This window comes from Dendrobium catenatum, unplaced genomic scaffold (genome assembly GCF_001605985.2).
Source record: "Dendrobium catenatum unplaced genomic scaffold, ASM160598v2 fragScaff_scaffold_325, whole genome shotgun sequence".
NCBI classification, from domain to species: Eukaryota; Viridiplantae; Streptophyta; class Magnoliopsida; order Asparagales; family Orchidaceae; genus Dendrobium; species Dendrobium catenatum.
The window spans coordinates 1,162,364-1,179,690 of record NW_021318787.1 but is presented as its reverse complement, the minus strand read 5'-3'; the positions used below and the strand labels follow the sequence as shown (position 1 = coordinate 1,179,690).

Below are 17,327 nucleotides of genomic sequence, written 5' to 3'. Positions count from 1 at the left end.
TCTCTGTTAAAGAAGTTCGGTTGAAAATCTTTGGCTTAGTATGATTTGTATTTTCTATTTGTTTTTTGTGTAGAAAAAAACAGGGAATGAATTTTAGATTCTATTTGGATGAAAAAGTGGATAGTTTTGAGGATACATAGTTCAACAAACTTAATATTGCAACAAATGTATCAAGTCTTTATTCTACTACGTGGGATCTGTTATATGAATTTTCATTCTCCATTATATTTTATTATGAGTTGAATTTTCATTTAAATCTAATAAATAAAAGAATATTTTTAAAATTGACTAACCAAAAGTTTTTTAGGTATGTCTCTACTTTTTTTTTTAATACAGGTTGTATTTAATATATCTACTCTTCTAACATTTTGTGGGACTGAGCTTCCTTTTGGGATAGTTTTTTGGCCGCTTTCTAAAATAATTTTTTAGTATAGATGTTTTTTGGATTAGAAAATTTTGTATTATAAAGTTGTTTTAGAAAGCAATAAGAAAGCTGTTTGAAACGAAGCCAAAATTATGTAAGGCAACTCTCTTTAATCTAATGGCATTAGAGCAACTCTAATTTTTTCATCTAAATACTTAGTTTTGGATTCTACAAGTGTGAAATCCCTATATGAGCATCCTCATATCTATAATACTTAAATTAATTTTCTGCAAAATGGCCAACATTTTGCACCATAAATAACGAATCAAAAGTAGATTTTGTTTGGATGAAATATTGGATAGCTTTTTTGAGGATACAGAGTTCAGCATAGTTAATTTAAAAAAAAAAACTTTAATCTGAAAACAACGTTTTTTCCAGTTTTCTTCGGTTCAAACATTCAAACAAACTCAAATCAATGAAAATAAATTTATAATAAATTCATAATTGTGATTTCAGTTCATTTCACACATTTTCTTCTGTTCAGACACCGTAGCAGCTAAGAATCAAAGTGAAGAAGCTTCAATTTGGAAAAATTATTAGGTGCGGAGTGTGTATCGTCCGCACAAGCACTGATACATAGTGGTATTCAGCAGTATCCAACGGTACCGAGTGCAGGTACCTAGCGCCCAACAATGCTTGTGCGTACGATTCTCTCTGTCCGCACTCCGCACCTAATAATCTCTCCACAAAATGAGGTCTTTGTTCAGTAACAAATAGAAGCTTCTCACAATACACCTAATGCTCCATTTCTAATTGAGATGTCTTGTCTTCCTACTCAGTCCCAACATTCACTTCTGCAGTAATTGTCACACTTCCACTTTGTTCTTAGTGTTCCTTGGCCAACTGCACAATATTAGGCTTTATTTAAGGCAGCTTTTGTAGTGCTTTATAAAGTAATTTTTTAATACAAAAAATTGCTTTAGAAAGCAATAAAAAAGCTGTCCAAAATGAAATCTTAATCTATTTTGATTATGACGAATATGAGATTTTGAACATTTTTTGATTTGAAGAAGTATCTTCGGCCTTTTTTATTTTTATTTTTTTGGGATTTAGCTCAAGAAAATTTTACAATTTGGTACTGATCTGAGTTGATCCTTAACTATTGGCTGACTTGGCCTAATTTCAATTTGAGTTTAGAACCTGCTCATTAGCTACTTCTTGCTCGACCGAGCTATAATAGATGCACAATTTTCTCTATTTTTCATTTTTTTTCAAAATCAGTTAATCTATGTTAATATATTGACACTCTTTGATCCAACATATTAAGCAAATTATTTGAAAATTGATGCATATTATGATATTATTTTCATATCAATATGCTCTTTACTTGTAAATTGTAAATGCATTAATTCATGATTATATATATATATATATATATATATATATATATATGTATATATATATTTATACACACACACATACACATAAAAACAAGAATATGTTTGCGTACGAGTGACTTTGACTTCAGCTTTTTTTTCGAATATCTTTCTTTCTGTTTTGCTTTTAGATCGCAATCAAAATACCTAATTAGCCATTACTTTTTTGCTGTATAAAAAAAAATTAAAGCTGCTTTTTTACAATAGCTTTAAAAATTATTTTTTCTGTAACAGCTTTATAAAAAAACAATAAGAAAACTATCATAAATGAAGCTTTCATCTTATTCAGCTTAAGTCCTAAATGCAATTTAAACCCATATCAGCTACTAATTTCATTATCAATTAAAAATCAATCTTTTAAGTCAAATTAGTAACACCAAAACTCCAAAACATCAAATCCAATAATTCATTATAATACTTAGAAAGTAAACACATAACAATATGATCTTCTCCTCAACTACTAATCTTTGTATAGGAGAGAAACTTTGATCTTAGTAATTCAGCTTGAAAGGAGTAGCCAACTTGAGGCTGCTAATGATATCAGCCATAGAGCCAATGCTTGCAGCTATGGAAATCAAGAGGCAGAACAAGCTGAGACCTTGGAGAAGAATCCATTTAGGGTTTCCTCTCTTGATGTTTTTTTGTGCAATGTGCATATTGACAGGGAAGTATACGCTAAGAGGCCAAAAGCCGAGAGCGCCAAGGAGGCCAAGAACCGCGTTGAAGAAGGGAACAAGCATTGCCACCAGTGTTGTCAAGAGTATGAGACATGAGCGAAGAACTAGCTTGGAGAGGGTGAAACTTAGAGGGCTTGATGCGCTGAAAGGTACCCTTACTGAGTAAGTTTGATGCAGAAATTTTGCTTCTGGCCAACGTTTTGAAATTGTGCTTTCAAAACGGCCAAAGATTGGTTGAGCATATACCTACTCAACAACCACTTGTTATCAAAGCCTGATCAAGACATTCTTGCCAAAAATTGAAAAAAAATGTATTATGCTAATCATTTTTCATTAAGTTTTAATCATTTTCCTTTCTATTATGACCTAATATATGCATGTATATACCCATTAAAATTGTACTAGAATTTATCAATTGATTGAACTAAATAAAATTAGGACACCAACATAATTTCCTTACTTGATATGCTCCTAAAAGATGGACAACAATGCAAATATTGGCAATGTCTACCAACCAAAATGGCTCAAAAAATCCAAACCCAGTGAGAATATTGCCAGGGGCATTGTTCCCAAAAGCTCCATAGCCAGTGCAACCCAATGATAGGTAGAAGATTGTTGTGAGCCCAATTCCTATAAAAGTTGCCCTCTTCATTGTCTTCCTCTCAGGAGGTGGTGACTTCAATGTATCCTAAATTGCAACAATATAACATAGAATTAATTTCCATCTCATTTCAATTGGAAATCAACCCACCATATTTAATTGAAAATGTATTTACTTGAATCTCAATCAAGACATCAGCAAAAGTATAAGCAAAGGCCACATTTCCTAGTGATAGAAAAGCATTCCATGTCTTGATTTTGTGCGAAGACCCTGCGACGCCAGATAAAGTACCTTTGAACCCACCGTGGGAGATTAGTTTGCCTGTCGATAACCCGAGTCCGATGAAGGAATATGCAAAAGATGTCGCCACGGCCACTACTGACAACCATGTGATGTTCTCTAGACTGGGGAATTGTGATAAGACAATTTGCACCACCCCGAATAACATCATGAATAGGTTTCCTGAAGACTCACACTTCCATTCATGCCCGTTGCGGTGGAAGCAATTCGATCGCTGGACCGCCCTGTCGATTGATGATTTAGAGATCAATCTTTTTCTCTTTCTTCATACTTACAATTATTTTATGAAAATTTATGGAATGTTTATGCAAAATGGTTTGTACTTACATCATGCTAATGGCAGCAGTGATGGTATAACCTACAAGAGTGCCCCAAAGATTTATATATTGAGCACATCCACATAAGAAGACCTCTCTTGGACCGAGATAGGCTCGGACTGCATCGATGTAGACTCGATTGATTGTCCCGGTGATTGGGTCAGGATGACGATAGCAGTCAGCAAGAAGGGTAGAGGTGTAGTAGGTGATGATGGCAAACCCAAGGATGACCAACGGGCCAAGAACCCAACCCAATTGAGCCATGCTCCATGCCAGCGCTAGCACGCCTGACCCAATCACCGCAGCTACAATGTGGGCTGATGCTGACCATACCGTGCCTACAAATAGAAATGAATTTAAAACACAAGCATGCTTGATTTTGATTCTAAGTTGCAATAATTTGAAAGAAAAATATTAAATCAACCAATCAATTTTGTAATTATAGAAAAATTGATGATGGAAAAGAGCATTTATGGTGTAAAGCAAATGAGGCTTTCAAAGAAAATTATAATTTGATTCCAAAATAGTCAAAACTAATCTAATGAGGTAATGGTTCCTTGAAAAACAATAAGAAATCAGTAAAACATATAAAATGAAGGGCCATATTTTAAACTTATAATCATTTAATAAGAAATTGAAAAAGAAAAAAAATCTAAATATTGACATAGATTTTTTATGTTATGATATAAGCCAGAATATCAAAATTAGAAGAGAAATAATTAATAATAAGGGCACATTGAGTTTATTTTCTCTAATTTCAAATATAAAACTTATAATCAACTGCTTCAAATCAATCAGTTGTAAGAAAACAGTTGGACTTCCACTAGTTACTTGATCACCGTTGTCAAATCTTTCGCCGGCCAATCGCCTCCCTCAAACCACCATCGCCCGACTACGGACCCTCGGACTATCGTCGCCTGACTACGATCCTTCCGACTATCTCGCCTGACTATGATTCGACCGAAAAACACATAATTAATTGAGTAATCAAGAAACTTATACCTTTTCTTTCATGTTCACCTTCTTCAACATCCTTTCCAGTTCTTCCCCTCTCCATATTCTCTAAGACAGTAACAGAAGAGAGAGACTATTTAAAAGAAGAAAAAAAAAGGAAAGAATGCGTTGCAGAGTGTGGGAGGAGAGAAATATATAGTGGTGGGCTTTGTCAACAAAATAAATGAAGACTTCATTAAATATAATCGAGTATTAGACTCTTTAATCACTTCATTAGATGATAATTAATAATACATTTCTTCCAAACAAAAATGTGAAGTGGGCCTACCCAACAATTATTGTTTCCCTTTGGGAAAAGGCCTTCATATAAGTATCTATGTTTGATATAAAAAATGAGAATAAAGAAGATGGCGCATATAATTAATTTTTTTGAAAGTTTATTATGGTACATAATCAATTGGCATATAAAGTTTATTAAAGTTTAGCAAAGGATTATGGGCCAGCAAATAAATAAGCTACACTAAAGTTTCGTTTGAGACGACTTTCTTGCTGCTTTTTAAAGTAGTTTTTTAGTACGAAAATTTCTTGAACGAGAAATTTTTGTACTAAAAACTGTTTTAGAAAGCAGTACGAAAGCTGCCCCAAACGAAGTCTTGGGTAGCTTTTAGGCATTAATTTTTTGTTACTTTCAAGAAATTTTTGTATTAATAAAGCAGCAAGAAAACTATCTAAAAGACTTTGTTAGGGACATGTTTAGATCACTATTTTTTCATACTTTCTAGATATTTTTGTACTAAAAAAAGCTTTATAAAGCAATAAGAAAGCCATTTCAAATGAAGCCGAAGACATTTTAAAGGATAAAAATATATTCTCAATATTTTATTAACTAAAAAAAAAGAATAAAATCATTTAAAGATGCAAGAGGTTAGGCCATATTCCAAAATAGGTTAATTAGAATATACAAAGAGTAAATATGGTTCTATCTCATCCATATCTTACTCAACCCGCAAAATGCAATAAAAATATAAATAATCTAAATCGGAAAAATTCCAAAATAGTCTCCAAACTATTTGTGTGTATCAATTTCATCTCAGAGTATTACGTTACTCCAGTTTAGCCCATCGACTATATAAAATTGATCCAAAACAATCTCTTATTTTGTAATTGTGATATGAAATTTATTCTAATTTGGTTCCTCGACTATTTAAAAATGGCCCCAATCTAAATTGAAAGGGACTATTTTGGATCAATTTTGTATAGTTGAGAAATTAAATTGAGGCAATCTGATATTCTAAGACTAAATTAACAATATACGAATATATGAGTAATCTAAATGATGACAAAGCAAATTATTCTCTTCATGTGAAGGAATATAATTTTATTATAAAATTAATCATAATGATACCACTTAATAATTTAAATTTAAAATATAAAATTAATAAATTAGCAATAATTAAGGGTGAGTACTATGACTTGCTAATTCTCTAATGGCTGCGTTAGAAGTATATATTCTTACTTTAACTTATAATAGTAATAATATGATAATAATAAATCAAATAAATATTGGATGGGTAAAAGTGTAAAACATAAAATAGCAATAACTCAAGTAAAAAAAAAAAAACATTGGTTTCTAAGAAGCAAATTCTTTCAAAGTAAATAATTTTTATTGCAAATCATTTTAATATGGTAATTTACTTTCATAGTTGACATTCATGCACACTTCTAAACATTTAATAGCGAAATAAATTGACAATTAAGCAATGATCGAAGATTATTATTTATATCAAAATATTCAAATATGCTTATAAAATTAACAAACATATGAATTTAACTTAAAAGTAGAAGGGAGGAGAGAGAGAGAGAGAGAGAGAGAGAGAGAGAGAGAGAGAGAGAGAGAGAGGTTAAGTCTCAATTATTATTTAAGTAAATCGATCTACAAAAAGTTGCTTGAACTCCCTTTAACATAGAATGGCAAGTTGAACAAAGTTACAAAGAGAAAATTGAAAGAAAGAAAAAAAGATTTTAAAGGAAATCTAAGAGAGATTTCGTGGGAAATCTTAGAGAGGTTATGAGAGAGACTTTGATGTGACAAAGTTTTGTCTTAAAGTTTAAGATTGCATGTATGTTTGCACTTGATCAGTATCTTTGTATTTATGGTGAGGGATAATGTCATTGCTATAGAAATATCTATGTAGTTTGTTTATATAAAGCACATAATTTGGTCTTATTATAACTAGCTATATAGTGGGCAAATATAGCTTGTAGTAGACTACTAGTTACGAATTTCAAGAAAGTTCCATAGAATGGGTGATTGCCTTTAATGATCTAACTAAATGATTTTCACTTTATGAGTACCTCAGACAAGTAACAAATTTCTTAGAAGAATAGTCTTAAGAAATTTAAAAAATTGTGAATTCCTCGGGTGAATTTAATAGCTCAATATAAAGGGTTTCTTGTACTAATGAAGTTTTTATTGTGAAAACCTTTATTGGTGAGAAGGTTGCTACTAAGGGAGCTAGTACTATGATGATGAGATTTATAATTGAAACTCCTCAATAAGTAGAAAAGAACATAAAACATAGCACTTCAAGGTTATCTTTTATGGAAGAGATCAATTAGTATTTTGTAGATTATAAGTTTGACACACCTCAAAATAAAGTTATGATCTATAAGTTGATATTACACATCCGAAGGAGAAAATGAGGTAACTTTTTAGAAGCTAATTAAGCTAACTTCAATTAAATGCGGGGAAGAGTTCCAAAAAATCACCCAAATAGAGAAGGAATGTGCAAAGAGTGATGTATAGTCAACTTATTAGGAAGTTCCTATTAAAGGAAGAATCTCTTTTATGGAGAGTGTTGTGAGTAGCAACTTGCATGCTAATGATACTAATGTCACAAGTTGTGTTGACCATCACTTGGTCATGGTAAAAAGACTTATGCTAATGTCACTAGTGGTGAATAGGAGTTAAATCCCAAAGATATTGAAGACATCACATCTTCTATCTCAAGCTCCTATTAAAAGGATTGAAGATTATTAGGTGACTGCTTCCACAACAAATTGCCTAGGGTGGATAAAGGATGACGAGCCTTGAAAATAGATTTGAGGATTTTCTTTTTAACTTGGATCTTTGAAGAAGTTCATAAAATCTTAAGGATAGCTTGAAGTCTGAGATGGATATAATGGTTGAGTAGATGAATTATGTTTCAAAGAAAATAACCATGCATGAATTGTGCGAATAAATTGATAGATAATGCTCAACAATGTAGAAGCTAAGCTATATTTGTCATAAAATCATTTAGACAATGAAGTTGGACCTTTCATTATAAAATCATACTTTATTGGGAAGCCACCCTTTACTATGAACTTAACCCTTAATTATAATGCCTATATTGATTGAGTCAAATGTGATATATTACTTAAACTTCAAAAGTTCTCACATTATGATAATAAATATTTCTTAATGATTTGGGTGTTAAACAAATAGTTATGGAGAGAATGTTAGTGAAATGGGTGTATTGATGTGAGTATGATGGTTAAGGTCTTCCACATATTTTGCATATAAATAAGATTTCTTTATTCTTGATTTCCTTACATTATCTTCATGCACTTTTTTTTTCTTGCTCTCATTGCACTCTATGTTTTTCTTGTGCCATATCTTCTTCTTCATCCTATGTTCTTTCTTCAAACCTTTTATAAAGTTATGGCAAATTCAATGATAAAAATTTCTACTAAGTTTGTGCAATCAAAGTGAAGATTTACTTCTTATATGTAGGAGAACAATATAAGCTTCTTTTTAAAGAGCTGCAACTTAGCAATGACTTTGTCAAGCCCCGGGATCTATAGTGAAAGAATTTTTTTTCTCAATTTCTATAGTGAAAGAATTTTTTTTCCCAATTTCTTTTTCAATCTTTCTTATCTTGTCAATTCATTCTATTCATTAAACAACCGTTGAAACTAGGTCAATATCAACATCCAAAGCGCTACAGAAAATTCACTGAATACCGGCGGTAATTCCCTTTTTCTTTTTCCCATTTCTATTTCCTATGTTGTTTATTTCGGTCTTCAAGCCGGTCAGAAATCCGCCGGAAGTTTTCATAACAGTTGAAAAATTGTTGGATTTCGTTGGAAATTGCCGTCGGTAATGGACGATTTTCCTGTAGTGAGTTCTCAACTCTAGAGCCACAACACTCACATATACAGTGCCGAAGCACTCTAGTTCAAGTACAAATAATCATTTGTCACTAAAATGATATATATATATATATATATATATATATGAAAAAAACGGTTCGACCGGTCGAACCGATCGAACCATGAACCTCTCATTCTTCCGGTTCGTTGTCCGGTCCGGTTTTCACAACCTTGATATATATATATATATGAAAAAAATATATATACTTTTACTTATAAGGTTGCCTCCCCTAAAAATTAAGGTCAGTTCCGCCCTTGAGATCGATACATTTTAATATAGTTTGTTTCTATTTGGGGGAGGTTTTCTGTTGTTACGGAAGGATTGTTTTTTTTTTTTTCAGACATCTATTTTGTTTTGTTGCAATTGTTGTACGTTTATCTAGATTTTCTTACATTTTAGCTGTATTGTATTTTTGTATTTTTTTATTATTTATGAAATTTGGCATGATTGTCCCTAATTTTTTTTTTAAAGTAGATTAGCGATATATATTTGGGAACCTTTGATGAGCCAATGCAATCTTTTATCTTTAATTCTTAATTCAAATACCATTTTTTATATGAATTAAATAACTCTAAATTTCTAACTAAATTATAGAAATATAAATACTCAAATAATCCATCCCATATTTCATTAATTAAGATTAACACTGAGCCGCCTTTATTGAATGAAACAATTAATTAAAATTTGAATAATCACCATAATTAGCCAGTGGGAAAGCAAGTTTAATTAAAGTGGCCATAATAGCCTGCCCTTAATTAATTACTGATATGGCTACCATTAAGAGAGACAGATTCTTTAATTATCGGATCATAATGTTTTTTCTTATAATTTCATAGTGTAATCTGCGTTGGAATCAGCTTCTCTCTTTTCAATATTCCGTTCTCTATAGAAAATTGTTAAATCCAAAGGCGATTAAAGTTAGCCATTAATACAAATAATGACTTAGCCTTAGGCTTCATTTGAGAGACACTGCTTAAATAAACTTTTTTAGTACAAAAATTTAAATATTTATTCTAAAAATTTGATTTAAGAAGTCATAAGAAAATCGTCACAAATAAAATTTTAGTTTGGAATAATTTTCTTATTGCTTTATAAATTAATTTTTTAGTTAAAATTTTTAAAGTTAAAAAAAAACTTATACTAAGGCTTTGTTTGTTTGAGCGTTTTTTTGTCTTTTCCCTTAGGAAACGAAGGAATTTTTTTTTATGTTGTTTGGTTCGTCAAATCACATTCCCAATAACTCTTTATTTGAGGCGATTTTAGCATAAAAGTCGCCTTAAATAAAGCCTAAACTTCGTTTGAAAGAGCGTTCAAGAAAATGCAAAGGCGATTAAAGTTGGCAATAAATGTGAATATAAAGAATTAAAAGGGAGAATTATTAGATTGAAAGGGGAGAAGTTGATTCCAACGCACAAAACACTCTGAAATTTATGAAAGAGGAAACCAATAAGTTTAGTTGATTGATCTGTTAAAGTAATTGTTTATTCATGACGATGCACGCAACTGCCAAAGCATTTTTTTCTCTTTTGGATTAGAGGGAACACGATTATTTCCACTTTAATGGTGATTGTTCAATTTTAATTATTTTGCTTAAGTTTTAAAAAAAGTTACATTTCATATTTGATATGCCTTAAAAATTGATTTAATAGGATTGCATTTTTAAATTTGTTGACCGTTAAGTCTCATAGCAAGTTTAATTATAGTTTCAAAATAATTTTTCTACCATAGAAAAATAACTTGCAGTAAATAAATGCAAAAGTTTATAAGACATAAATATTTATAGTGGTTTGGTCAAACATGACCTACATCCACTCCCTGAATACTCCCTCTTCAGGTATTATTGCACTATTACCAATGTGCCTCTCCTTTTGCCCCCACACCAAGGCGGAGAAGCCTTTACAAAACCTCTCTTCCACCAATCCCCAGTGCGGCAGAGAATTGTCGTCCTTTCACACCCTTCAAATATCGGTAGAGAACCGTCATCCTTTCACACTCTCCAAGTGTCGGCAGAGAACTGTTATCCTTTCACACTCTCCAAATGTCGGCAGATAATCATCATCATTTCACACTCTTCAAGTGTCAGCAGAGAACTGTCATCCTTTCACACCCTCCAAGTATCGGCAGAGAATCGTCGTCCTTTCATACTCTCCAAGTGTCGACAAAGAAATGTTGTTCTTTCACACTCTCCTAGTGTCGACAGAGAATCGTCGTCCTTTCACACTATCCAAGTGTCGGCAAAGAATCATCATCCTTTCACACTCTTCAAGTGTAGGCAGAGAACCGTTGTCTGTTCACACCCTCCAAATGTCAGCAAAGAACCAGATTTTCTTCAAAGATCTTCTCACGAGCAATCTAGAAAGACGAGAGGAAGAGTGATAACCAAAATTATAAAGAGATCATTACCTTTAAGTAATATTGTGAACCCTTCACACTCCACTTGTAAGAAATTTCTCTCAAACACTCTCTTTCAAATGCCCTTAAAATATCACGAAGACAAGATTTTTTACGTCAATTTTTAGTGGACATTTTATACAAAAGATACAAAAAATTGTTAAAAAACTGAAATTTTCAATTTTGAGCATACACGATCGTATGTTTGTACGTACGAACGGTTCAAAACTGTTATGTACGAACAACAAAATAATGCATCCAAAATATATTTGGAGAAATAATAATCAAAATAATAATATTTAGAATCATAAAAAACAAACATGTTGCAAGAATATCAACAATCAAGAACTAAGTTGCAACTATCTCAACAAACCCAATGCAGACACCACACACAAGTCTCTGCTAACAGCAGCTGCTTCGACTTCCTCCAGCCTCACGGCTTCTGATCCCTTTACCATTTCCTGTACCGAACTCAAATCTAAAACCCTATGCTGAACTTCCTCCAGCCAAACTTCAATCCTCTTCTGACTTATTTCTCCATTTGACTCATCCAACCGCAAGCCAACCGACTTGATTCCTCACGCTCAAAACCGCGACTTGATTCCTCACGCTCAAAACCTCTCAATCTCCTTCACAACAAGCCTAGGGTAATTCATCTCTCTCTTAATAATACTAGTATCATTATTAATGTTGATTAATAACATTAATATTAATATTATTATTATTTAGAATAACTAAATTTATTATTGAGAGAGAGAGAAGAAAAAAAAAAGTGAAGAAATAATAAAAAAAAAGGAAAAGTGAAGCAACAAACAACTCATGATGTAGCACCATGCCATGGAATCCACAACATCCATGCAAATAGATAGAAGACATATACAAGTTGAAATGCCAAGCCACCAGATATGCAACATTCATAGAAGCAAACAGAAGGCATTTTACAACTTCTACATAAGTGTTGTGTACACCTTAATGTTGATCATTTACACAATTGATCAGTGCCAAATATTTTAAAATGTCCTCACACATGCACTATAGTATACATACAAATATGAAAGTACACATGCAAGTACATTAATCCATATAAATGTAAGAATATACACCTACATAGGTCCCGACGAGCGTATTATGGGTATACACTTGACGTCTAAGAATGCTGCATGGGTCAAATGATACATTTGAATTTGAGCCCGATCCTTCTACGCGAGTAGATAGGAGTCGACACGGCTCAAGCTATCAAACAAATATATGATCACGGTGTTGACCGAAACATCTATTTTATATGTTCATTTTAAACCTTCAAGGTCTATAATAAGATAATATGCTAATAAAGATACAAAGTCTACTACGAACTCAACCCTTTATTAGCTATTAGACAAGGTCGATAATGTTCAATATATAATTAAAAAAAAGTCCCCTAAATACCCACATAGGCCCTGGGGAGCATGTTATGGTACACATATGACATCAGAGGATGTTGTACGGGTCAAATGATAAATTTAAGTTCAAGGCCGATCCTTCTTTGGGAGTATATAGGAGTTGACACGGTTCAAATTATTAAATAAATATATGATCATGGTGATGACCAAAATATTTATTTTAATAAGTTCATATTATGCCTTCAAGGTTTATAATAAAGAAAATATTCACTTATAAGCATAATGCCGACAATGAATACCCAATCCTCTATCGACAAGTGGATAGAGTCGACAAGTTTGAATCATGAAATAAAAATACCCATAAATACCTCGATGATGACTGGGTTGAATGTAAATTTCAATGGGAGGAGACCACATGCATTTAAAATACCCCCAAAATTCCCAAATGCCCATGAAATTCAAAATTCCAAAATTTATCAAAATCTAAAAAAATTAAAATTGAAATAAGTTATCAAACGCTTAAATTAAAATTCACTCACCCTCCACAATAATTTGTCGAGGTGAATAAGTTTGAAAATATACTTCAGGTCACAAAGTTTTAGTGACTGATTGAGAATATCACTAGGATTTATTCTCAAACAGTCTCCTGCTAGTAAGAACTGGCATTGATGTATAATCAGAAGTTTGGTCGGATGGCTCCACAAAGAACCCTTAGTTTGGCCAGATGGCTCCGCGTGGTCAACGATTATGGTTGCAACACTGTAACCTAGTGGATTGGTCAAACAACTCCATTATATTATGGTTACGATCACAACCCGTATGTTCCCTAATGACGTTAATTTCTTGAGACATTAATCGATAGGGCACAAAGCCCTCTGTTAACTAAGGTGGATTTAGTTTTGTCCCATTAAACAAATATTTATCCCAAATCTACAAGGTACCCTTAGACTAAGCAACCCATGGCTACCGACAATGAACTTTTTCTCAGGTTGGGTCGACTACCTCCTCGGACTAAGTAGATTAGAGACCATGAAGGTCCAGGACGACATAATCATGGAATATTAATCGGGCTCACCAACATTCTCTTTAAGTGCAAGATGGTGAATTTCTGATTCTAAATATTAAGTTTTCAACAACTAAACCCACGTTGTTATTATATGTTAGATACATATTACGTATCCGATCAGCGACTAGCCTTAATCGAAAGTTCTCTCTCGTTACCAGGAGGGATAATTAATTATAGGGGCTTGCGCTTATAGAACACCATAACTCACATAATGAAGTCCTTGCAAAACGAGGGAGAAATATCTAGGTACTGTCTTATTTCAAACCCAATTTTCTTTTTGAAAATTTACCATGAAACCTAATTTATTAAAACTCTCAAGAAAATTAAAATTTTTGACATTAAATTCAATACTATCCAAACTTTGATTTCGACAAACTTATATTCAAATTGAATTTTTTGATGAGATGAACCCATTGATGCTTAATGTAATTCAATCGAACTCCAAAAGAGCCCCAATGAAGCAATGAAGCATAATTGAGAACTTCAAGATTTTAATTAGAAGTCAAATCATCTCTACATCGAGCATGCTATTGTCCAATTGAGTGTCTCAAAATAACACAAATCCAATGAGTATAAAATCAGCAAATTATGACATTATTAAGACATTTACATATTGAAAGAATGATTTATGATTAAGAGAATTAATATGGGTCATCCAATGGAGTATTTTGAATTTTTCTTACATTTAAGGGACATGCCACTCTAAAACTAGATTTATTCCCCTATTCTCTACATGAAGGAGAGCTTGAACAGTTAGCTTAAGATTTAAAAGAGCTCAAATGCTTAAAGAATCTTAAAGCTCCATCCAAGCACCACATTCAAACCACCGCCATCGAGCTACCTACATCAGAGCATTGCATGATTGTATCCATCGTATAACATTGTTATATCACCATCATCTAACCCCACTATGTGGTATGACAATCATCGTCCCGTAGATTTTTACTTTCTTCTTTTTTTCACATAAAAACTCTGATGTTTTTTTATAACTCTTCTCATATATGTGTGTAATAGATCGCTCTGCAATACTAAAATATAAAATTATATTACTTTATTACCTCAAAGTTTCAAGCATTCAATAATATTTAAATCTTTGATCACTACCCTAAAACCAAAGAATATAATATTTAAAAGAAAATACAATTATTTTATATGCCTCACAATATACATAATTGACTAATAACATTCTATCTTTATTTTATCAAAAAATAAAAATATTTGAAAATTTATTTTAGATGAAATTACCCTCAAATGAAAGAGAAATTTTTGCATTGACAAATAATAATAATTTATTGAAGTTGAAATCCTCAAAAACTAATTTGAATTTGAACTGATTCTAACATTGATGCAAATCTGAACTTTGGATCAGATCAGATTTAAACCTAGATTCGAATCTCCATTCAAATTTGTGCTCGGGAAGCTATCGGAGGCAAACTCGAGGACGAGCACGCCGAAGCTGGCGACGTCAGAGGCACCATGATGAGCAATAAATCTGAACTTCGCTCGCATTCCATCTATGCTAAGGCCAATCCTCAATAAAATGTTTGTGAATAGAAGAGCTTGTCCCTTATGGAGAGTTTTTTTTTTTTTTTTGGAAAATAATTTTCAAGCATAATTGCCTCACAATATAAAAAATTGAAACAAAATTAAGCTCAGTTCAATTTTGAGCAAAGTTTTTTCACCGAAAATAAGCTACCTTGTCTCTACCCGCGACTTGTTGCCGGCCACGGCCGTCACCACCACTGCTGCCACCATTCACCTCCGCTCCCAGCTGCCTAAGTCCGACCACTCTCCACCACATGCCATCGCCTTCACCAACGAGCCACCACCACAAACGTCATCGGCAACCAACTCTGTTGTTGATCAATATCTTTAAACTTTTACACTACATTCGTTTTAATTCAAGTAAAAAAAAAATCTCATGCTTTCTAAAACAATTTTTTAGTAAAAAAAATTTTCTAAAGCAGTAAAAAAATCGTCAACAAAACTATATTTTGGAGATTGTAAATTTCAATTATATAAAAAAGTCCTAGTTTGACCAGCACAGTTTGCACGCCACTTAGAGGAAAGTTTGAGTAGAGAAAACCATGACAAGAAGTATGCACGTTTGTCACTTCAATTATGGTTGCTTTGCTCGCTTTGCCTTTCTATCCCAAGCAATAAAGTTGCCTGACTTCGTCGAGATTTAGAAAAATAGTTTAAATCATAATGTTTTTCTTAAAATTTCAATATTATTGTATTTTCAATATGAATATAATACAGGAATAAATGATCAAATCTACATTATAAACATTTAAAAATTTAATAAATTTTTTTTTAAGATTATCTTAGTTAAAAATGTAATCTAAAGATTCAGACCAATTTGTATATTTGTATTTGTCTATCTATAGAGGTGTCAATTTCGGGTCTCGGGTCGGGTTCGGGTCGGTGAACTGACCCGGGTTCAAACAGGTTGACCCTAACCTAACCCGGTTAGGTAAACGGGTTAGAAATGAGAACCCGGACCCGACCCGACGGTTTACCGAGTCGGATTTTCGTGTCGTGTCAAATATTGACACCCCTATCAACTAGGTGTTCTAGAGGTGCTTAACAAGTTCGAGTAAAATAACGCGAACCTAATGTACCCTAACAATAAAGACTCGGCCAAAAATGCATCTCCCATAAGTACTCATAGCGCATGCTAGGATTTGAGTCACCCTTAACCTGAACTCAATTGCAAGAGTTCGAGTGAGCAGGCTTATTTATTATGAAATAAAAAAAAAATAATTTGAATTAAAGTATTTATTATAAGAAATAATAATAAAAAAAAAAGACGAAACATTTTAAGAAATCAATTGGTATATGAAAACCCTAAATATAAATTTTAAATATTTTTAATAACTTCATAATTAAATATTTGAATTCTAATGTATTTTAACATTATTTAACATTAATATTTATTAAATAAGCATGCTCATGAACTAATCAGTTGAGTCAGCGCTAGCTCAAATTTGACTCATTAGTCATTTATAGGATCGAGCCCAACTAGCCCTCGTGAGCCGGCTTGAATCCATCACCACTAATGCCGATGCTCGGATTTAAATATAAAATAAAGAATTTCTAGAAAATAAATTGATACAAAAATTTACATGATTCCTAAGTTCTCAAAAAATGGTCATCGGGCAGCCCAATGAAAACGTTTGGTCTGGTCAGTCACAAGCTATTTAAAAAAAATCATTAATTTTTAAATATTTTTTATTCAAAACTATACTTATAATGTTTTTAATTAGGTTCTTATTCAATACTACCGCTAAAAAAATAAACACTTTAATATTCATTTTATTGTCATTTAGTAATGATATATCCTCCAAAAATTATCTTGATCGAGCACTAATCTCGAGGCAAAAATCAAGTTGGAAACTTCAAAATTTAATTCTTGGATCATCTGAACTCCCATTTCAATAAACTTATAGTCGATCTGATCGTCTCGGAAATACGAACCCAATGAAACCAAATTCAACTTGATCCAAGCCCAAATGGGTCCAAATCAAAGATCCGAAGCACATTTGGAAGGTTCAATCCATAATTTGGGTTACCAAACGGCTTCCAAAAATGACATGCTTATAGTCGAATCGAGCAGCTCAACGAGATGAATCCAACAAGCCCAA

At 32.5% G+C, this 17,327-nt stretch overlaps 1 protein-coding gene across 1 annotated transcript; it reads right to left on the bottom strand.

Annotated features, from left to right (window-relative positions):
• Positions 1-2,183: 2,183 nt before the first annotated feature.
• Positions 2,184-4,824, bottom strand: LOC110092586 (amino acid permease 8). Its single transcript, XM_020817204.2, has 5 exons — positions 4,698-4,824; positions 3,706-4,033; positions 3,254-3,602; positions 2,938-3,165; positions 2,184-2,723 (listed from the first exon to the last, which is right to left on the bottom strand). Exons 1-5 carry the CDS (start codon positions 4,750-4,752, stop codon positions 2,292-2,294), a joined length of 1,392 nt encoding a protein of 463 aa, XP_020672863.1. The 5' UTR covers positions 4,753-4,824; the 3' UTR covers positions 2,184-2,291.
• Between the last annotated feature and the right edge of the window lie 12,503 nt (positions 4,825-17,327).

Bases quoted from the DNA above. Each gene is read 5' to 3' on its own strand.
- LOC110092586 (XM_020817204.2), bottom strand. From the start codon at position 4,752: ATGGAGAGGGGAAGAACTGGAAAGGATGTTGAAGAAGGTGAACATGAA. The intron at 4,034-4,697 runs GTATAAGTTTCT...TTCTATTTGTAG, and splicing joins AGGTGAACATGAAAGAAAAG to GCACGGTATGGTCAGCATCA. The intron at 3,603-3,705 runs GTAAGTACAAAC...ATCAATCGACAG, and splicing joins ACTGCTGCCATTAGCATGAT to GGCGGTCCAGCGATCGAATT.